The sequence below is a fragment of the Lissotriton vulgaris genome, chromosome 2_1 (genome assembly GCF_964263255.1).
Source record: "Lissotriton vulgaris chromosome 2_1, aLisVul1.2, whole genome shotgun sequence".
Classification (NCBI taxonomy): domain Eukaryota; kingdom Metazoa; phylum Chordata; class Amphibia; order Caudata; family Salamandridae; genus Lissotriton; species Lissotriton vulgaris.
In genome coordinates, this window is record NC_141687.1 from 1,708,333,137 (window position 1) to 1,708,356,797 (window position 23,661).

Here is a 23,661-nt window from a genome sequence, read left to right on the forward strand (position 1 = left end):
GTGGTCGCAATCCCAGGCATAACCGCGCCATCGCGTGAGCATATGACGTGGGGTTTCGTGTACTCTAGCACTGGAGCGCACAATACTGTTTAACTCACAGTTGTGGAATCACCCGGAAGTGGGGTTTCTGGTACCTCTATAGCAGACATCTCCCCTAATGCTATGGCCGTTTAGCATGGATTATGGTGTGATTGTGAAAATAACTACCATATTATAAAAAATTCAGAATATTTTGTTCTGCAGCCAATTTTTGTCACATTGCATCTGTCCAGTAAATGCGGGTTGAGAAATGGGGGTTATTATACCGTGTTACACATAATCATTACTGACAGCCGGGTTTTTAGGTGTTACCATATCTCACATGTGGAGAAGTGTGGCTCAATGATTAGAGCGGCAGACTCTGATGCAGAGGTCTAGCCCGGGACCAGGGTTCAATTCCCCGCCTCGGCGGGTCTTGGGCTCAAAATTCCACGGACCTGATAATTCTCGCATCAGTGCCTATTCCAATCATGGAGTCCAACTCTGCAACTCTGGGCAATAGCTTGCTTAATCTCCACAACGGCCCCCACAACGCTAAGGATGCCTGGCCTCCACCTTGGGGGTGCCCAGGAGTGGACGCCTCACAGGGAAAGCCAGAATGGGTTCCACAGCGGTATTCGAACAAGCGCCTTGAGACCCTTGCGGGTGAGTAGTGCGCTATACAAGTATCAATTTACATTTACATTTATCAATTTACATAATGGTATTAGCAGATTTTTACCAGTTATGGTAATTATGTCATTACAGAGTACGATATTTTGAGAAATTAAGTACAGAACATGGGGTGGTCATGATATACACGCCAGGTTTAACATGCCTCACATAATGGTAATATAGAGATAGTTGTGCGGATTATAACCACTAATTGTTAAACAAAGGTATGTATACAAATGTATTATAGAAAGATTCTTAGTAGTGTGTACGTCACAGATGGCGTGCCAACAGAAATGTCGCAATAGAGATAGTTGTGGCCAATTTCCGATTTAAAAGGGAAAAGTATAGTACAAACGTGCCGGATCTAAATGGCAGCTGGTGCCACAGGGGTATTTCCTATTGTGTTAAGGCTTATCATAAAGTATAGGCTGTGTAAACGGAGTTTGTGGTTGGACTCTCTTATGGGTGCTTACTCAGGGAGTTCCATGGAATATTGTCATTCAGTCCATTTATATGCGTGGACAAACGGTAGAGCCACTTTTTTTCCTCCTCTAGAAGGCGGCTCTGAAGGTTGGCGGTGTTTGACTCCAGCTGTTCTATCACCACCCAACTCATGTCATTGTTGGTGTGCCCCACTTTAGGGAAGTGGTCGGTTATCCGTGTGGTGTTGCGTTTACAATGGATATTGCTCTGGTGAATTTTAAGTTGGGGTCACATCCATTGATCCACACAAGAAACGTGTGTAGAGTTTCTTCCGGACCTTCCCATATAAGGAAGACATTGTCAATGTACCTTTTGTAGAATTTGATGTTGGCTGAAAAAGGCATAATGGAAATTGAGGAGATGTGTTTTTTCGAAGCAGAAGACATAGATCCCTGCCACACTAGGGGCGAATGTGCTCCCCCTTGATGTGCTGTATGTTTACAGAGAGAGGTCACCTTTGAACTTGAAAAAGTTGTCCTTAAGCACTTGTTCCGCGCGTTGTAGCACAAAGGATTTGGGGGTGTTATAATCCCATGTTGTTGAATCCAATGATAGTTTTACTTTAAGAGTGTCATCTTGGGGGGGCTGGTATACAGACTCTCTATTTCCAAGCTAACCAGAAATTTGGTACCGGGTTGAAGGTAAGTGTTTTGATTTGTCCTAGCAGGTCCTTTGTATTTTTGAGATAGGTAGAAGTTGTCTGCGCAAACGGTTTAAGGAAGAAATCACAGAAATGTGAAAGGTGTTTGAGCAATGACCCAATGCCCGAAACTATTGGGCAGCCTGGTGGCGGATTTCAGTTTTTATGTATTTTGGGGATTGTGTAAGAATACAGGATCTTGCCTGTACTGGTGGTCAAAAATTGGGCTTCCTGTTAACTGATTTTGCCCGCGGATTCAGCATCTTCTACTAGGTCCTTTATTCTGGCTTTTAGACTTTCACTGGGATCTTGCTCCAACCGCTAGTATCACTTCATAATCGTCTGCATTTTGCTTGGTAGACTTTATTTTGTAGTACTATTCCTCCGCCTTTGTCTGCTGGTTTTATGATGATCTTCTCATTGGATTTTAGGGTCTGTAGTGCATCAAAATATCTGCTGCTAGTGTTTTTGAATTGTGGTTCTTCATTGGTTGTTTCAATTTCATAGAAGACAGCTCGATCAAATGTGGTAATTTCTACTGGTATGGTGTTAAGAGGAGGAATGAATGTGGATTTGGGCTTGAGCCTAATATCTCCCTGGCCCTCGCTTAAATTTTTTGTTGGCTGGTTTTGAAAAAAAGCTTTTAGCTTTAGTTTGCAAAAATATTCTGCCAGTTTGCAATGTAGTTTACATTTGTCAAGTCTGGCAGTGGGGACAAAGCCTAGACCTTTGTTGAGGAGATTTTCCTTTGTCTGTGTCAACACGTGAAAGGAGAGATTAGTGACAGGGTTTTGTATGAGCTGGGTCCCGCGTGTTATTCTTTTGATTTGCTGCGTGTGTCCGCTCCTTGGTTCTGGTCTTCCTCCCAGTGAACCTTGGTTCTGTCTCCTTCTCCTGCCTCGTCCTTTTCTTCTACTCCCTAAAAAAGGGGACCTTGAATTGGCGGTCATGAGAGTGAATGAGAAACTAATCAGGCAGGAGACCCATCCTTCTAACTTGCTGAATTTAACTGATGAAAATTCTATATATACACATGAATGGATTATTCTATATGAGAATACTCTTAAAGAGGACTATTTGTCCTGAAGAAGAACAGTGACAACAAAATGCTTTGGCTGTTTTTAAATAAATTTAAGAACCAAATTAATAAACAGTTGGTGTGAAAGATCTAAGGACTACTGTGATCTCATGAGTGCCCCAATTTTGGAACGATCCATTCTCCTAAAGCCCCCTGCTCGCATACCGGCAAGAGAGATCATCAACTTATCCCTATCAACGAATGAATTGCGATTCCTCTTGAAAATATTCTGTACTAAATGAATAATACATAAGCCAGGACAAAGCAAATCGCATACCAATCTCAAACGACACCTTTTCTAGGTAAAAAATTAAAAAGGCTGCTTTCTCCCAAATCTCAACCATAACCAAACAACATAGGAGACTATCTGATAAAAAGAATAATTTCAGACTTGAAAGAAGAATGAACTTCTTCAGCACAAATTTCTACCTGGGAAAACTGCAAGAATTCTGTTGCTGCTGTACTCCTATTTGACTTATTCTCAGCCACAAACTATTAGTCCAACGATTTTATGACATGATCTCCTGGTATAACCTCATACCTTAGGAGTAGATCCTAAACTACCTCACTCCAGCCTTTTAACTACTCAAACTACACACACCAAATAGGCATTTCACAAGGCTCTGCAACTGCACCTTTACTTTTTAATGTCTATCTAGCCGCTCTTTTTAAATGCCTGGATTCTTTCAACTACATATGTTGCAATTACTCTGATAATATGCAGGTCAACTTAAAAGTGAGAAAAAAGTTTACGTTTTGACCTCCAGTCTTGGTGAATGTGTAATAGATTGAACCTTGGATGCTAGAAACTCGCCTCAAAGTCAAATTCTCAAAAACTGAAATACTCATGTGAGTCCTGGAAAAACCACACCATGTGATAGCCTTTAGTGATATTTTGTGAAATGAAAAACCGAGGTGTGATCATAAACTTCAACCTCTCATTCCAATCTCAAATCAACAAAGCAACAAGAGACTCATTCTGTTAAAATGAGAACACTTTTGGTACCTTCGCATACCTTGGCTTCAAATGTAGGATTCAGGCTTTCCAAACCCTGTTGATATCCTGTCTAGAATATGCAAATGGGCTCTATATTGGAATCTCTATTCAATCCACCAGCAAACTGCAGATAATTCAGAACATAAAAGCCAGACAAATCCTTAATCTGAGCAGATAGGCCAACATCAACCTCACTGATTATCCGTGGCAAAATGAATACCTTTAAAAGTTCTTTGCATTGCAGATTGTGTAAGACATGGAATGAAACCAACCACTCTAATACACAAACTGAGGATATAAAACCAAAGGTGAAACCTCAGATCAAGGATGCCCCCAATCACTGGGAATCCTACCCTAATAAACATTTTCATAAATAGATAAATGAAAACACTAAGTTGTAAACTTATTCTCAGTAGAAACATGAAAGGTTTGAAAGAAGAGTATAAGAAGTCTCAACAATCATGGAGAACTAAAAAACAAAATAAATTCCTGGCTTTGAGTGCAAGCAGAACCCCACCTGACTGAGGCCACGACATGTTAATGGTTCATATATGCTGCTTCTGATCTTATCCTTGAACTCTTTCGCTTACAAAGGAGCGTACATGCCAAGTCTGGGACATATTTTACTGACCAGAAACAAGACAAAAAAAGAACGCCAATGAATAAAATTTTAACCAACACCTTTCTCCTACAAAACAAACTAGTGGGAACATTCTGACAGCGCTTTGGAGCCTCGGCAAAAAGGAAAAATAGAGCTATAGAAATATCTGCAATACAATAAAATAAAAAAGTCAAAAGGAACAAAAATAGAGTAAACACCCAAGCTAAAAAAGCAATTCCCAGAGACCCTTTTAAGAGGAGAAAAGAAAAGCGGGTAAACAACTGCCAGGGTGGGGCTTTAAAGTGAGCGAGTGCACTTTTGTAGGCGCTATAATAATTTCCACATGTTTTGTCGATGGCTTGTCTGATAAAGAATGAAACCCAAAAAAGCAGCAATCCGAAGACTCAGGGTTATCTGCATGCATGTTTAGTCTGTCATTGAAATAATATATTCATTAGGGACATCTACCTCGCAACAAAGGGATTTTCTAGCATGCTAAAACTATAAAAAGATCTCAGGGTATAAAAGCAATTGCCACACGCAGTCCACCTTTCTGGTCATAATGGAGCAGCTGTCAGCAATTTATTCATTCACAGTCTCTCCTGAGAAAATGAAAGAGGATTCAAATTAGTACACGAATAATTAACAGTCAATTTATTTTGTTTAATACCATTTTTTTCCTATAACCAAATAAAAACATAACCAGGGAGTACATAAAAACAGTGACTCTGGCTAGGTTATTGCCTTGACTGCCCCACATATGCGAATCACTGGATTCCTTTCAAATAACAGAACTTTAAACAGTTTTTGCAGTCTTGTGAACTTTACCCTTTAAATGGAAGACAATGTGCCATAGACAGAGCATATCAATGAAAAAACAGCAGACAACCCACAAGTGCATGAAAACACTTAGCTAGGCACACCTGCACAAACAGGGAACACACTCCTACCCATTACTCCAAACTCATTTAGGGTGAGTCCTCATCTCATTTAGGGTGAGTCCTCACCCTCAGTGAAAGATAACCTGGATCGGATGTTCTTCTTTATCCTCTTTTTGTTGCCATGGAAACCCAGGTCTAGGCTGGACCCTTTGTCCGGGGCACTGTCAGCACCAGACACATCTAGCTCCTTCCAATCTTCCAGCTTCTCTTTGAGGTTACCAGGACCCTCCTTTTCCAACTCCTCTTCTTCATCCTCCCCCCATTCAGTGGCTATTTTAGTCACCTCAAGCTCCAAGACTGGTTTGGACTTTTTCTGGTCTTTTTGCTCTTCATCAATGCTTTTCTTATGGCTCTCGCTCTTAATAGGCTTGGCAAATAAGATTCTTCCAGCCCCACTGCTGGAAGTGTCCTGGTTGAAAGCTGGGGTGAAGCAGACAGGTGGAATTGGGCCCTTCTCTGCTACCTTTCTTCTTCGAATGTCCTCAATGAAGTTCTCAGCTACCAAGGAGTTAGTCCTGTCATTGGACTCTGCTACCTCCTCCAGACTGTATTTGGTCCAACGCTCAGGGTGAGCGACGTAATCAGGGACAGAGCTCTTAAGCCTGGCCTGCTGGGCAGCAACACTACCTGGGCTCCGGGTAGAAAGACCAGGAGACAGCGGAAGCTTGAAATTCCATTCAGGAACTGTGTCCTTAAATGTTACAGTCTTATTTGCAGGTTTTGCTGTTCCTTCCAAGCTATCAAATATGCTCTGGCTGCGCATGTTGAATGTTGAGCTCATACCCTTTAGGTGAAAGGGTTGGACAGGAGTCGTCTGCCTGCTACTTAAAACACTGTGAGGCTGCAAACCACCTAACAAATGGGGCTCAGCCCGTTCCTCCTCTGTGGACAGTGTGTTCACTTCAGGATATTCAGCTAATCCTGTATCTGGGTCAGGGTCTGAGTCACTGAGAGAATCTGCATCTGTAGAAAGCGTGGTTACGTAATCGTTGGCCCTCCCTGCCACAATGTCTTTGATGGAATCCCCTTCACCCTTTTCATCCATCTTCACTTGTCAGTGGTGTCAGCAACGGCACTGAACAGAGACTTCCAGATGTCTAAGGAGTTCAAGGCCTGAGGACAGAGAAAGGAAAGAAGGCCATTTGACAGTGAACCAAAAACACACAGGTAAAAGCAGCCAGGAAAGCAAAACACTCTATAAATACAGAGATGAACAGCAAGACCAAACCAGGGCATTCACAATCACCTCCTTCTAAAACTCTACCGCCTTCAACAAGATAACTTGTAGCTTTAAGGCTTGAACTGCTGCATGTAGTATTCCTATTTGATGTCATTTCTAGAATCTTTGATGTCACTTAGAATGCTACTGTGGCTTGAGCTCATTCTGCTGTGAGCTGCTCCTGTGTTAACTGCCTGTTCATTCTTGTGGATGTCAAGTTGTCATTTCTACATTAAAAGCTGTAACTCAGAACCTGCGTTTGGATTGAATTACTACATAATTTCTGGCGACGACTGGGTAACTACAGCTACAATTTTCAACAAAAGACTTCTTTTTATGACAACGTTCACTCTCTTCTATGGAAATTTGCTCCCTGCCTACAGTTCTACACCGCTGGATTTGCGTTTTAACAGTGCCTGTTCCCGATGCAAGGAAGCGACTCGTGAGTTTTACGATTATTTCTTCATGTTAGCGCTTTTTGCTCTTACCGGGTATTGGATTCCGTTACACGCATCTTTTAAATTGCGTGGAATCTCTGCACCCGCCCGGCATGCACCCGCAGCATCTAGGCAGCTCAGAAGCGCCTAGCAACATCCTAAGCTTCCATCTTCGTTCTCCGATCCCCCGGAACGCGCTGCATTGTGGGTAACGCGCTGCACTGTGGGTATCACCTTCAACCTTGACGTCTGACGTCACGACGTGCCGGCCGCCATTTTGTTTGTTTACTTTCTACATCGGAAAGCTGTACACACGAAGACGATCTTCTTTTCCTCATATCTTCTTTGTTTTGCCTCGTTTTTCAAGCGGATTCAGTTCCCTGCAGTTCATTAACACTAAGGTACTGAAATATAACCTTACTTCATTTTTTTTGTTTTTTTCTCTTCTTGCATTTATTTTGCCATCGTTTCTCAAGACTGTTATAAAAAACTATTTGAACATGTCTAACATCGCTGCGCCACCTCATTTTTTACAAACTGCTGGTGATCCTAATATTGAATGGGACCTATGGCATCCAATGTTTTTAGCCTATGTTGAGGTGTTGGAGAAAGATGGGTGTTCCGCTAAACGCAAATTAGCTCTTCTCAGACACTGTCTTGGTGGAGCTGGCATCAAAGAATTTGACAATCTCCCATCACTTGATGATGCTGGAGACTTAGATGTTTTTGAAAAAGCATGTGCACAAATGAAAATTCGTTTTGGAAGAAAGATTAATACAGTTATGGAACGTTTTAAATTTTATTCCCGAATTCAAAAACAGGATGAATCCATTGAGGATTATGTTTCGGCTTTAAGATCTCTAGCTTGTTCTTGTGCCTTTGAAACCATTTCTTACGAACAAGTGCTCAGAGATCAAATTATGATGCGCACCAAGAGTAAGAAAATCCAAGAAAGACTCTGGTTAGGCACAGAATCCTCTTTAAGCTCTGTCATCAATATTGCCAAAGGTATTGAACAATCCGAATTATTTGTTTCAGAAATCAGAGGTCAACCACCTAAGCCTCAAATCACTGAAACTGAAGTCTCTTTAGTAAGAAATCACAATCCTTCATCCAGTTCCAACAGGTCATTTCCCAAAAAAGACAATGAGAAGAAAGTAGTTGAGAATAAAACTATTGCTGAAAATAAATTCTCCTACAGGAAAAATGTTTACTGTTACAGGTGCGGTAGCTCTAACCATGTTGGAAATTATAGAGGATGTCCAGCTTGGGATAGAGTATGTGTAAAATGTAAAAGAAAAGGACATTTTTCTAACGTCTGTCGTTCTTCCCAAAGAGTTAATTACATCTCCCAAGAAGAAGAAGAAGTCTTACAAAGCTTTAACTGCATTCTATCTGTTGATGACTCAGAAGAAAAAGAATTTCCTTCTTTCACTATTCTAGTTGATAACCAGCCTATCCTTTTAATGATGGACTCTTGTTCATGGTATTCCATCATTGGTTTGAATCTATTTAAAAGTCTCTGGGGGGATAGGAAATTATTAACCTCAGACATATCTCCTGGGGGTTATACTGGTAAGAGAATAAATATTGAAGGTTTCTTCTGGGCTGATTTTCAAGTTGCTGATCGCTTTGCTAAAGGGAAAGTTTATGTCGCCACCAAGGGTGTTGCAATTTTTAGTTGGCCACATCAACGCCTTCTCGGCATTAAACTTGATCCCAATGCAAATCCTCCAGTCTACTTGGGAGAACCCTATGTTTTAAGTATCTGCGATGCTGAAGATAATTCTTTGTTTGTAGAGAATACAAAAAAATGTTTTCCTGATGTTTTTAAAGACACTTTAGGTAAGTTTGTTGGTTTTCAGCATAAAATTATGCTTAATGACAATGCCATGCCTGTTAGACACAGGGTCAGGAATGTTCCACTGGCCTATCGGGAGAAGTTAAAAGACATTTTGAGTGATCTTGTATCCAAACAAATTATTGAACCCATAGAATCCTCCCCTTGGGTTTCCCCCATTGTTTTATCACTCAAAAGTTCTGGCGAGCTTCGTCTATGTGTGGATCTCCGCAGCCTGAATAAGGAGATCTGGGTAGACAAGCATCCCCTTCCCAATATTCACGAGTTAATTTCCTCTCTCACTGGTGCTACGGTCTTCTCAACCATCGATTTAGCTAGCGCCTATCATCAGGTGGAGTTACACCAAGATTCGAAGAAACTCACAGCCTTTGTCACTCCGGAAGGCATGTTCCAGTATTTACGCATGCCTTTCGGTCTCGCAAGTGCTGCTTCTGTGTTCCAACGCCTGATGAAAGAGGTTCTTCTTAATTGTAAAGGGGCTATTGCGTTCCAAGACGATATTTTAATCTTTGGTGTTGATGTCGAGGAACATGATCATAATTTGCATTGTGTATTATCCAATGTGCAGAAGAAAGGTCTCACTCTAAAGTTCAACAAATGCAAATTCCGACAATCTAAAGTTGAATATCTAGGGCATGAGATCTCCTGTGATGGCATAAAACCCAAACTAAATCATGTTAAAAGTATCACTGATGCTCCTACCCCCCTTTCGAAGGAACAACTATTATCCTTCTTAGGCCTTACCGAATTCTATGGAAAATTTGTGAAAGACTATTCTACCATTGTACATCCATTACGCTCTTTGTTAAAGAAACAAGCCAAGTTTGTTTGGGGTACAGAACAGCAAACCTCCTTTGATTTGTTGAAAAGCAAAATTGTTAATGCCCCTTTCCTCAAACCCTTCTCTGTTCAGAAAGATTGCATTGTATGCGTAGATGCCAGCAATGTTGGACTTGGTGCTGTTTTGATGCAAAGAGATCGTTTTGGTGAATATGTTGTTTCCTATGCTTCTAGGACCCTGAGAGATGCCGAGTTTAATTACTCTACAATAGAAAAGGAACTCCTTGCTTGCACTTGGGCTACTCAGCATTTTCGACAATTTATTTGGGGTACTAAATTCACGTTGAGGACTGACCACAAACCCCTTGTTAATATGTTGTCGGCTGGGGGTGGCAGGACTCTCACCGCACGTTTGGCCCGTCTTGCTGCTAAACTGCAGGAGTACCAGTGTGAAGTTGTCTATGTTCCAGGACGACTTAATGTACACGCAGACTGCATGTCACGTCTTCCTGTCAATGAGATTTCCAATACGGTTACTTCTGACGAATGCGATGTTGCTTTTTCCCTTTCTGATGTTAACCTAATTTGTGGTAAAGGTTCAGATAATCTCATCACCGAAAGTGTTTGGTCAGATGCCATGCGTAACGATGAGGTTCTCACCAAAGTTAAGTCCTTTTTGTGTGCTGGTTGGCCTGAAGAGCGGAAGTTGTGTGGAGATTTAGCTTCCTTCTTCAAAGTAAAAGACGAATTGTCAGTAATCAATGACATGGTGTACAGAGATGACAATATTGTCCCGCCTTTTGACGTCCGTGAATCCATTTGTAGGTTGGCCCATGAAGGTCACATGGGCATGTCCACCACTAAAAGAAGAATCCGAGAGTACTATTGGTGGCCCAGTTTAGACGCTATGGTCGATAGGTGGGTAAGGAATTGTTCTCCATGTTCTTTAAGCGACAAGTCTGTAAAACCCATTTCCTCTGGGCTTTCCCCCATTGAATTCGTTTCCGGGCCTTGGAGGAAGTTAGGTATTGATATCATCGGCCCTTTTAATTACCAGTCGGGTAAGGACATGTTCGCTGTAGTACTTGTGGATTACTTCTCCAAGTGGCCCGAACTCAAAATTGTTGATAAAGTTAATTCCGAAGTTGTTGTTGAATTTCTGAACGAGGTTTTCAGTAGAGAAGGTCTACCCGAAGAGATTATCTCTGACAATGGACCGCAGTTTGTCAGTGAAGTTTTCTCTGCTTTTCTTGAAACTTGTGGTATCCTCCACAAGAGAGTTTCCAATTATTCTCCCCAATCTAATGGCCAGGTAGAACGCTTTAACAGAGTTATTAAGGAGTCTTGCCAGTTGGCTCTACGGAGTGGTTTAAAGTGGAAGAAAGCTCTACAAGCTACTCTGTTTACCTATCGCATGTCCCCCAACTCTGTCACTGGTTTGTCACCTTTTGAAATGTTGCGTTGCAGGAAACCCGGTACCAAAATTTTCCCTTGGTGGTTGAAGTCTAAGGATTCTGGATATTTAGAATTGGACATGACTAGAATTAGAGACCGCGTTGGTAAATACCAAGAAAAAATGGTTAGGAACTTTTCCCCCAAATTTGTCTCGCCCAAAATCTCTGTTGGCGATTTAGTCAGAGTAAAGTTTGGTGGTATCATCCCCAAAGGCGTCTCCAGGTGGTCTTCCCCTGTCAAGGTTACGGAAGTTTTCAGCAAAGCCGTCAGGGTTGACGGCGGTAAGATTTGGAATTTTAGGCGTGTCTCAGTTTGCAAGTCGAATAATTTTAATGCGAAGTTTGTCCAGTCTGACCCCAATCCATCTGGATCTGACTCCTATTCGTCTGGATCTGGTTTTCAGGGTTCCCATGAAGCTTTTGACAATCTGCATTTTTCCCAAGTTCCCCTAATTTGTCCTAACAATGTTCCTTTTCAGACTGCTTCGTCCGACACCCATGTTGATGTCTCCCAAAATACTCATGATACTATTTCTCTGAATACCTCTAATGTTGCCTCTCCGAATCCTAGTTCTCAGGCATGCTCTGCTCAACCTGTTAATCTACGTTGTAGTTCCCGTGTAAAGCATGTTCCTGTTAAGCTCAAGGACTACGTTTGCTCCTAAATTTCTGCTTTTTATGTTTTTTTTTTTTTTTCTTTTTTTTTTTATTCTCTTTTTGTTTCTGGGTTTATTGTTTTTTTTTTATTTTTCGGGGGGAGGTGTGTAGTATTCCTATTTGATGTCATTTCTAGAATCTTTGATGTCACTTAGAATGCTACTGTGGCTTGAGCTCATTCTGCTGTGAGCTGCTCCTGTGTTAACTGCCTGTTCATTCTTGTGGATGTCAAGTTGTCATTTCTACATTAAAAGCTGTAACTCAGAACCTGCGTTTGGATTGAATTACTACACTGCACATGTTAAATCCCATGCAATGGTTAAGATCTACATACCACATTGCTCTCTGGAACAAAAACAGACTGTTATATCCAAAATGTGGTTATAAGGTACTGAAGACTAAACAGACAGCACGTTTTATATATTTATAGATTACTTCACTAAAGTGCACCTATTTATCAAAGCAAATTTCATTTGGGGAAAAGGAGCCAAAGTACAGATGTCTAGCGATAAATTGATTGGTTATTCTGTTTTTTTAAATCCAGGTAGCACTTTTGCAGGTGGCAACTTACTTGTCACAGTGTCATTGTTTGACAACGCCCTTCACACTGATACCCTTATAACAATTCACAATTAAAATACTGAAAGTCTGTTGTGATGCCTAACCTTGCATGCTATGATAAAATCCATTAACTTTACAATGCACTGTACCTCTGTTTAAAACTGTAAGATAAGAGGTGTGCAGCTAAGGGCGGAAGATGGCAGACACATTTTGAGAAAGATCTGCAAAGCTGATCTAATCCTCCACCACCCTTGCTAACTCAGCAAAGGAGATGGTTCTAGCACTCCCTACCAGGTGTCTGAGGACTACAGCGCCGGGTCGTGGGCCTCTGGGGTTTGCGAGAAGGCGATAATAGCTTAGACGGAGCGGGCCTGAGAAGACTCAAGCCTCAGAGCCTGAAAGGCTCTGCTTGTGGGATGGTCCTCGAGGAGTGAGGAGGTTTTATAACCTATCCCCAAGGAAGTGCCCTAGCAGGAGCCACAGAGCACTGCATCATGGCCGACTGGCCGACTGGCCTCCGGCAGAGGGCTGTGCTCGGGGGCGCCCCTGAGCTGGCCAGGCTTCTAGAAGTGATCGTGGCCTCTGTGGTGCGGGAAATGCGTTCACACTGCAAGAGAACTAGAGGAACAGTTGGCTGAGCGATGATTGAAGTAGTTAAGGTGGAACCCACTTGACTGCCTCCTAGCACCATCGGAGGCCTGAGACAGGAAGCAAGATCCAGAGGAGGCACCAAAGGAACCTGCAGCTGAGGTAATTGCAGTCATTTAGCAGTGCTTCCCGTTGTGAGAAGAAATACAAGGATTTAGAAAAAGTATGTTGGCCTGACTACTCCACGGCAGAGAGGAGGCCTTGGATTAGGCTCCACTTTTTACTGTGTGGTGAGACTTCCTCATTCCCTAGTGCTAACTGGATTACTGATGGTGCTGATCAGTTGTATCCCTGGCATTCGCCTGCCAAACCCGTTGAATGGTGACTATCCTTATTCCCAGACAAAAAGTTTCTCCTAGCCACCATGGGGAAGACCAAGAAGCAGCACCAGTGCAGCAGAGCACAACTGACAAACGCGCCAAGCTCGTGGTAGAGGCATCGAGTTGCAAGATCTAGACCATCACCACAGATCATAAAGATGTATTACTTAACTCGAAGGATTTTTCTATGCCTTTTGTGAACACTAACTGCCCTTGAAAATAGAATTCGAAGGGTCAGGATTGAGGTTGGCCTCCTATTACAGGAGCTAAAAACATAACATGGAACTCCCAGCAAATCTTGATCCTTTAATGGCAATACAGATTCTGGTGGTGGAGACAAACTTATATGATATGCATGGAGCCTTTCCTGAGTTTTGAATTGGTTTTGGGATCTGCCTGGGTTGGCAATATAATTTTTCTGTGAAAACGGGCTCTTTTCAATGCTCTTTTTATGCAACTCCCTCTTTTGATAGTTATGAAGTTGTGTTGGGGTATGCGGTTTCACTTCCGGAAGAATAGGGGGGTAGGGGAGGAGGTAGTTGCGACAGGGGTTAACACTAGATTAGCAGACGTTCACAGTCCTACCAGTCCAAAGGCACAATAGAATACCCCACATGACACTTGGACAAGATACATATACACTGATCGCTTGGAACATCGACGGCATCAAAAACAAGATTAAAGCAGTGGGGGAAGTCGTTCACTAAATCAAAAGATATTCCCAGCAGGAAATACTTCAACAAGATGTTCATCTGTTGGGTACTAACTGTAGTTTCCAGACCCGTCAGGTATATTCGAGGGCATACCATTCCGGACACACCAGTGACTCTCGAGGTGTGGTAATCCTTTACTTTGCTCCTGCTGCTAACATAATGTGTATGGCTGGTGTCTGTATCCTACCCCACACCCTCTCTGATCATCGTCGGTAGAAATCCACATCAAAGCCCAAGGCGTGAAACAGAGGGGGACTTGGCCATTGAGTGCTTAGTGTCTCCTTGATATAGATTTTTTTTTTTTTAAACAGATTATATTTGCCAAAATAACACATATGACGCAGATCTCTGAACCCCAGAGACAACTGCCGCATGAAAGATGCAAAAATTGACTGACAGTTTTACATATTTTAAAGACAGAAGAATATGAAAGGCAAATCAAAAATAATCAACCCCGGCCTGGAGATTGAACCACCGCGGGGGACCGAAATCGAGACACACTGGGTCTTGATTTCGGTCCCCCGCGGTGGTTCAATCTCCAGGCCGTGGTAATCTGCCCAGTGCTTCCAGATCTTATAGTTCTTCCGGGGACACACTCTGGCTTCAAAAATAGGGATCTTCAAGCCCATGCAAAAGTCTATGCTATTTTTCCAAGCCGAAACTCAGGGAGCTACTGATGCCTTCCAGGTTCTAGCTATGTCTCTCTTCGTCAAGGTAAAACATAGGAGCAAGAGATGAAGCTTGTAAATATTGCCCCCGATACCTTCCGTCACATGTAGGAGAACTACCTTCAGCGAGCTGGGGAGTTCGCACCCCAGCACCTCGGAAAGACAGGCCAGAACTCCCCTCCAAAATCGTGCTAAAGCAGTGCAATGTCATATAGTATGTAGCAGGGTCCCCCTCCTCATGTTTGCAACGGAGACACACCGGGAAAGCCAGCAAGCCCGGCCTCTAGAGCCAAACCCTGGTATAATACACCTGATGAAGGTATTTAAATTGAATAAGCAGCAGCCTCATTGCAATAGCCCCACGCGGGGAAGCCAACGCTTCTGTCCAGTCCTCTTCCTCCCATCTGACCCACATCTCCCTTCCATGCCTCCCTTAAACAGTGCAGTGAAGGGGAACAGTGCGTAAGTAAAGATTGATAGATTTTAGAGATCTTATGATCCTGGAGGTCCCCCATAAATACCTTGGCCTCCACTGGGCTGAACTCCGGCAGCGAGTCTAGACCCTCCAAACTGGGGAAAATAGCATGCCTAAACTGCAAATATTTTAAAAATTGAGTTTTCAGCATCTGTAAATACTTCTGAATGGATTGAAAAGACTTTAAGACCTGACCCCGCATAACGTCCCCCAGAGTAGATATCCCAATACTGTCCCAGTCACGGAAGCCAGAAAAACTCGCCAATTGCGGAAATCGGCCATTATGCCATAGTGGGGTCTCCCTAGTCAATTTGTTCCACCAGGCCATTCTACGGAGCGCTTACCTCCAAATCTGAAAGACAATCCTCGTGGCGGACGGCAGAGAGCGCTGAAATGAGGCAGAATAAAGAATAGTATGTAGGTAGGGACTGGTCCCCCATGCAGCGCCGCTTCATGGCGTTGGCCGGGTCCGCCCTGTCCCCATACTACCACTCATTCAAAACAAGCAGATGTGAGGCAACATAACAAGACCAAATATCGGAAGTTGCTAGCCCCCTGCAATACGTAGATAGAAAGCAAGTCCGATTCGCCTCCCGAACCACATCGCCATCCCAGAGAAACTTACCCAAGGCAGAGTTCGCCTAACGGAACAACCGCGGGGGAATCGGATAGGGATGATTCTGTAATTAATACAGTAGGCACTGGAGCGACAACATCTTAAAAAGAGCTGACCGGCCGTAAATGGACAGGGGCATGTGGGACCAGGTCTTAATATCCTCATGCAACCTCTTCCACACCGGTGCAAGGTTTCGCTCCCATGCCGTGGTGGGCGAATCAGACAGATAGACCCCCAAATATTTCAAACCCCCATGCACCACCTGAACCGATGAAGCCCAGGAAACGAGCCTGCCCCCACCTCTCAACACCCACAGGGTGGACTTCTGAGGATTCATGTATAGACCCGAGGTTTCCCCAAAGACCTGCATAATACGCGACAGCTGGGGCCCGTCTTATCCAGATTGGTAAGGAAAAACAACACATCATCGGCGTATAGGGCGATGCGATCGGACATTCCGTGTGCCCACTCAAACCCGGACCCCTGAGCGTCCATCCGCACCCAAGCGGCCAAGGGCTCCATGCTAAAGCAAAAAGATAAGGGGATAACGGACACCGCTACCTGGTGTCCCGCCCGATAGAAAATGCAGAGGTAACAAAGCCCGCAATTCGCACAGACGCCATCAAGTCTGTGTATAACTGGGTCCGTCAGTTATGACAGGAAGCGCATCCCAAAATTATGTCTCCATAGGAGTGCAAATAGAAACACCCAGCTCAAAGAATGAAACGCCCTATCCATGTCCGTCAATAAAAGCGCTGCCTGTTCCCCCAGTCCCTGGACTGTCGCGACTGCTACATGTGCTTGTCTGATATTGTGACGGGTAGCTCGTTGGGGCATGAACCCAGCCTGATCCAGATGTACGAGTGAGGTAATATGAGGTCGAAGACGATTAGCCAACGCCTTGGCAACGATCTTGGCCTCAACTTTTCAGGAGGGAAATAGGGCGAAATGAAGCCTGGTGTTCGGGCGGTCTACCGGCCTTGTGAAACACTACTATCTTCGCATGCCTCCAATCACTGGGCAATCTCCCCCGGTCCCTGGCCTCCTCCACTACGTTGCGAAAGTGGGGGCCCAACTACAGGAAATATTTTTGAAAAATTTGCATGGAAAGTCATTTTGGCCAGGAGCCTTGCTGGAAATCAGATCTCCCAATGCCGCCCCAAATTCTTCCTCCCTAAGTGGTTCTTCCAGCTCTTCCCAGACATCATCCGGGAGAGCCTTAGGCTGGAGATTATCCAAAAAGCAGCCAATGACTTCCGCTGATTAGCATTCCGCGGGGCATACAATCAGCATTGGACTCCGCAAAACTACTTGCAATAGCAGACGCGCCAGATACAGGTGACCCATCCGGCCCCACGATACCAGGGAGGACCTTGGGACCAAGTGAGTCCTAACATAGTCTATGCAACATCTTAACAGATTTGTCACCCCATTGGTATAGCCGTCCCCATCTTCCCAGCTGCGTGCCTCCAGCTCGAGGATGGTAGCCTCCGCACGAACCAGGGCCTCTCTACATAATTTTCAGGATGCCACGCAGAAAGAGATGTCCACCCCACGAATCGTGGGTTTCAATGCCTCCCAAGGAGTCCCAGCCCCCGGGACCAAACCCACGTTAGTGGCCAAATATTGATCAATGGCGTCCTCCATTCATTCTCTGTAATCCTCCTTCTGAAGGTTCCAGACTGATAAGCGCCATCGGAATGGCCCATAGGCCCCCACGGCCCCTAATGTAAGGGCCAGTGTGGAGTGATCGGAGAGTCCCCGAGGGAAAATGTCCGCTGCCACTACCCTGCTGTCAAAGACCGGTGGAATAAATAAATAATCTAGGCGGGAGAAGGAACCATTAACTGCCGAAAGGTATATGTAACACTGTGTGGTGCCATGCAATCTACGCCAGGGGTCAACCCAATCAAGGCTCAGCACTAGAGAATACAGTTTAGTAGGATGACGGACCTCCGGCTGACCTCCCGACCTCCATCTGTCTCTGGCCACATCCATAACATCATTCCAATCACCTCCGACAACCGCTAAACCCTCAGGTATAGTTGTGCACAGGGTCATAATTTTCTCCGCCAGCCACCAGGAAAGAGGCGGAGGGGCATAGACGCTCCCTGGGACTAGGATATCTCCACCCACCCTGTCCTGCAAAAACAGGTACCGGCCCTGTGTTTCCCCCTAGGGTCCTCACATGTGTGTATGCAACTCTACGATGGATTAAAATAGCGACTCCCCTGGAACTCCTCACAAACCCAGAGTGAAAGACTTGGGTAAATCCGAAGCGCTAGAAACATAACGCCTTATTTCCCATGAGGTGCGTCTCCTGCAATAGCAACACATCCGCATGGGCGAGCTTGGCTGACTTCTGAATAACCCCCGGTTTGATCTTGTCGAGTGCCCCCCTAACATTCCAGCTGAGTACCTGGAGGAGACATTCCTACACTGTGGCAAGGATCCTCTGTACATGATAACAGACTCCAGAACACACCCCCAAAACACCCAAAACACAGCCCAACAGTTCCTCCCTCCACCATGTACCTCAAGAACGGTGAAGTACCTGTCGCGGCAGGCAAAGCAGGCTGAATCCAACAGGAGGTCCCACCCCCCACCCGCCAATGGATCCCCAGTTCATAGCCTATTGTTTGTCGGCCTCTTTTCCTTCTGTGGAGCCCCACAGAGAGACTGCAGTCTTGCTTGCGTCTTCAGACAGTGCAGGAAGTTCCAATCTGATAAGTTACATGGTCACCCTGAGCTTACTCCGCCGAGACATGTGGATGGCAGGTAGACCACCCTCTTGCCGGGGCACCACCAGATTGGGATTGACGCATGGACTTGGAATGCCATCCCCTCTTCTCCTCGGCTTAATTGGGTCCAGGGCCGGCCCACTCGAAGAAGAGTCTGATTCCCTCCCTAGGGGAGAATGAGGACTCAACAGCACCGTCTCATCTATCCATAGGAACACCTCCTCCGGTGAGTCAAAGAAGTGGGTGCGGGACCGATATACCACGTGCAGCCTGGCTGGATAGAGCAGCACGTAGGGAAGCTTGAGCTCTCGGAGAAGGGCCTTGGCGGCCAGGAACGACGGCCGCCACTGCTGTACTAGTTTAGTATAGTCCAGAAAGATTAAAATACGCGAATTGTCAAACAGCAACGGCCGCCTCTCTCAGGATGACGTCCCTGTTGTGGTAATTAAGAAGCCTGGCAATAACCGGCCTCGGGCGGGCTCCCGGAGGGGGCTTCTGCATCAGGGCCCTATGTGCATGCTCCACCACAAAGCAATTCAAGAGCACCCCAGGAGGAAGCCATCCCTCTAGCCAGTTCTTAAGAAACCGCTCCATGTTCCCATTCTCGCATCCCTCTGGGAAGCCAACAAAGCGCAGGTTGTTGCAGCGTGCTCTCCCTTCAGCATCCTCCACACTCGATGCCAGGTTCCGCTGTGTAGTCTCAAGGGACGATACATTCTGTTAACGCGTGGCGACCACACCCTCGTCTCAGTCTCTGTTATATAGGCTACTGCATTCCTCAGGTCCTGGCGTGGGAGCATTACATCGCAGACGACCGCCCGTTCTTGGCCTCCAGGGAGTCTCTGGATTGGGTAATAGCTGCCAGGAGGGCTGCATTATCCGGTATGGCATTTTGAGACCCCCGCGTGTCGTGAACTTATCTATCGTGCTCTGTTTGGTCGAGCCACTGCTGGGCTTATCTTTGGTCATAATGGCGCAATCACTGCCGCCGATCTCGGCCGATAGGACCCTAATGAATGGACGCACCATCGTTTCAAAGGAGGCCGAAGTCACACTCTCTCAATGACCAGACGGGGACAGGCCGCCCTTCAGGTTTTCCTCCTCCCGACCAGCCCAACTGAACTCTCCCCAGATACAAGGTCCCCCGCCCCAGCGGCTCACACGACCGCCAAACCCCTAATGAACACACTCCTGAGGAGAAGCGGGGGGGGGGGGAGCCAGAGAAAGCCTCGGGCCCAAACAATGAATTTGGTTTGGGGGCACTGATCACTGACAGGCCTTCCATTCCAGCGACGCCCCCAACAGCACCTCTATCACCGCGACCCGATTTGGCCGCTGACGCACTCAGCAGTCCCCTTCAGCTGCCCCCCCTTCAGGAGGTCGCCTCCAACAATGTCCACTGAAAGTTCAATGTGGCGCTCCATGCCAAGTAAATACGCCAGTTGACCGCCACTCTGGGGCCTCCCTCCTTCAGTACAGATAGCTTTGAATAAGAATTCAGCAATGCCAATGAAAACATTTTTGGCCATTAAGGGTCCACAGAATAAGACAAATGTGGAGAGATTCACTTGTATGCGAGGACAATATGTTGCTTCTGGGCTTGTATGTTCTATTTCATAATAACGAGGTGTTCTTTTTTTCTTGTAACTACATTCTATGGTTGCCTTCCCTGAACCATAGTTATTAGGAGCAAATCCAAGGATCCCCCACACAACGCCTCCGAAACGTTAGTAAAGATAATCTTGCACTGACCTCTTGCCTCTTATTCACCATCTCCAAATGCGTCCAAAGACTGGTCTAGCTGTGCTAGGAATGGATGTAAAAATACCCACGTTTATAGAAACAGCAAGAAGTGTGGCAAGCCTTACGGGTTTTAAGAGTTCTGTCCATCTTAGGAAGAGTCAAAGAGAAGGGGAGGCACGTCAGGAAGGCCTTTATTTTTCCCTGCAGAGACAGCCATCTCTGCAGAGCTCATAGGATGCTAGATAGATGGTTTGATGGACCCTATTCAGAATTTCTGGATAGCAATTTTATGGCATACCCCTACATAGTGGAAAGCTGCAATGACTGAGTGATTGACACATTTGTATAGATTTTCATAGACCTGGTGAAGCTATGACAGAAATCCAAGGACATTTAGATGACCCTCTCCACTCCCCGTTGTTTTTCTGGTTATTCCTAGGTAAAACTTACTTAAGCCACAGGGTTACTTTTTCATACAACAGTGTAAACTTGAGACTCTTTTCACACAAACACACGTTGTGCACCCAGATAACATGAATCATATAACCTCTGAAGAAAACTGAAATGTTGCCAGAGCAGGGGTCCTACAGCTTTATTTAAAAATCAGTCTCTCCTGTAACGTTGCAAAGACAAATCTGTCGGAAATCACATCAACCTGGGTTGCAACCAGCCGAGATATACTACTCAGGCTACAGCAATTGCAAATACTATTAAAGATTTTTTTAAGAGAATGTTATTGCTTTGCACAAGCACAAACTCAATTACAATATTACAGCGTAATAGCAGCCCTGACACCCAAAAACTGAATGTATTGGTTCCACACGGCCAGTCACAGGTCCTCCACAACAGTTTGGTTACTAGTTTCACCCCATGTCTCTAAACTCTTTCCACGGGCCCCATACCTCGTCAAACTTCCATGAGCAACCCCATGCTTCATATACCATGGCTCCTCCACATGCACCAGTCCAGGACAGTTATCCACAACGCTAGTGTTGGAGGTTCTCTGCTGCCCCACAAATGGCCAACGTCTTTTCTTGGCACTGCAAGCGCTACATTACAAAATAATTTAGTACACAGACCCCACTTGCTTCCAACAGATTCCCATTGAAGCCACCTCGCTTGAACCTCAATTCTTTCTGCCAGAACTTCAGAAATTCATCTGCCCACACTGTGCCAGTAGTCGTGTATCCTAAGGCACTCCCAGAGAGTATGTAATAATGCCCCTCGCTGCCTACAGCCCATTAGGCATTTATCAGTGTAGATCTTCTCCATGCTATACAATCTAGCCCTCGTATAGTGCACTTATTGTAATATTTATACACTTGTCTAAAGAATTCCTTAATGCAACCTCTCGAGTAACCATAGGACTCCCCCAGTCCTCATATTCCATTCTTCCCAAGTCGCATTCCCATTTAATGTGTAATTTATCAAGGAGTGTCTGGCTGTGGTTCTGTATTGTTTTGTAAATCTAGGAGAATGCATGTTTATGAAGGGGGCCAAGATCAACCGATACTCCAGTGTACTTTCCTCTGCCACTTCCAACAAATCCTGCCCATAGCGGGCTAAGGCATGTTTCATCTGCGCATATTAAAAGCGTTGACTGTCTGCTAAGTCGTATTCTACATGCAGCTCCTCAAATGGGCGGAGGCCTTCCGTGTCTCATTCGTCCCCCAGATGGTGATCCCTAGTAGATCCCACTGGCTCATACTGTGCAGATTCTTTAGTTTTACCAAGGCTTCTTATTCCCAGAAGGTGGTCTCCAGCGTCAGCTGCACCCCTCCACCACACCCCCCCTAACCCCCCAATCAAGTTGTCTAGTAGCCGGCATCCAGTGGTATATTTTTGGTCAGTGTTTGCAGGGTGATGCTGGGCCCCCCGTTGAACAGCAATATACGTATGACCACGTCAACCTTCCCGAAGAACCCTTCTGAGGTTCGGTATAGTGAGTTCCAGAGCATGTACAAGAATTTGAGCAGCCTTATCACTTTATATAGGGCCGCTCTACCCATCAGGGACAGCAGGAAAGTCATTTTCAAGATTCATTTACATCCCATGGAAAATACTATCATTCCTACTCATGACTTTAGGGTAAATACAGGCGTGCCTATCCTGGTAAAAGCAAAAAGAAACCTGGAAAAGGCTTATGAAATCTCAGAACGTAAAGCATCTGATCTTAACTCTGAGGCTACAAAATAAATCTTTAACTGCAGCACTCACTAGTTTATAAAGGACACACAAACATCAATGTTATACAATTACCAACGATGAGGCCCATGGTAAGCCTACACTGACCACATCTACAATGCTTACTTCTGAAAAAAAAATGTGAAAAGGGATGTCAAGATCTTTTTTGAGGATTAAAAGAGGTACTAATCTATAGAGAACACCAAATGTCAAGTCTAAAACTATTTATAAATATGCAACGATTCAAACATATAATGTATGCTTGGAATAAACCATAACATGGTCAGACCAGGTAGTAGGAGGTTCTGTATTACAGGCATTAAGAGCATGGTGTCATTTACCCAAACGTTAACAGAGTTTGAAGTCTTCTATGATGGAGAAAGTTGATCAGACCCAAAGTTCTTGAGATTCATTCATGGTTGTGTGCCATCATCATAGATGTAGAAACCCAGTCCTTGGAGACAAATGGTATGGCTGACAGATTGCAGATAACTGAAAAACGCTTTGGAAGGTATGTACTTCTTGAGCCTCCATAATTTATTAGACTCTATCCAGGAAAACTAGTCAATAAAGGAAGAAATCAGGCATACATCATCATCACACAGCGTGACTCGCATGCAAATAAGAAGAGTGTTGCTGATAACAAAAATAATTAATTCTAGCATCTGAATTCTATGTATATGTTTTTGTAAAAAAAAAAATGGTTGCTTCCTTCTTAGCAGCGGCAGCTGGCATGTACCAATGGTGGGGAGGACAACAAAGAAACAATAAAAGAAGCTTGCCTTGTTCCTTTCTTCCCAGCGCGGCGTCCTCCTCCGCGACGTCTCCTGGAGACCCCGGAAGCAGGAAACTGATTCACCCAATCCTGGCACTGCTTTCACAGCATGAAAGCAGCACCAGGATTGGATAGAGGAGGCTCTCCCAGCGCTCATAAGAGCATCTAGAGGCGTGCACGTTCCCTAACCCACCTGTCTGAGACAGCTAAGTGAGAGAACTTGAAAATGCGCAAGTCTGGCTGGCCGGTCCAAGAAGGCCGGCCAAAGAGACATGCCCATTTTATAGCGCATAGCTCTCTGCTGCATACTTAGTTCAGAGGGGGTGGAAGAAAAATAAAACGGTAATAAATTAACTTCATTACCATTTTATTTCTC

At 44.8% G+C, this 23,661-nt stretch overlaps 1 protein-coding gene across 2 annotated transcripts in view; it reads right to left on the reverse strand.

Moving 5' to 3' along the window:
• Positions 1–5,129: 5,129 nt before the first annotated feature.
• Positions 5,130–23,661, reverse strand: part of TSSC4 (tumor suppressing subtransferable candidate 4) — a 71,612-nt gene continuing 53,080 nt past the window's right edge. For both annotated transcript variants that reach the window (XM_086957703.1, XM_086957705.1), the window contains one exon: positions 5,130–6,546. In XM_086957703.1, the coding sequence (XP_086813829.1) occupies positions 5,483–6,478 (996 nt within the window). In that variant the 5' untranslated portion in view covers positions 6,479–6,546 and the 3' untranslated portion in view covers positions 5,130–5,482. The remainder of the gene's footprint in view (positions 6,547–23,661) is intronic.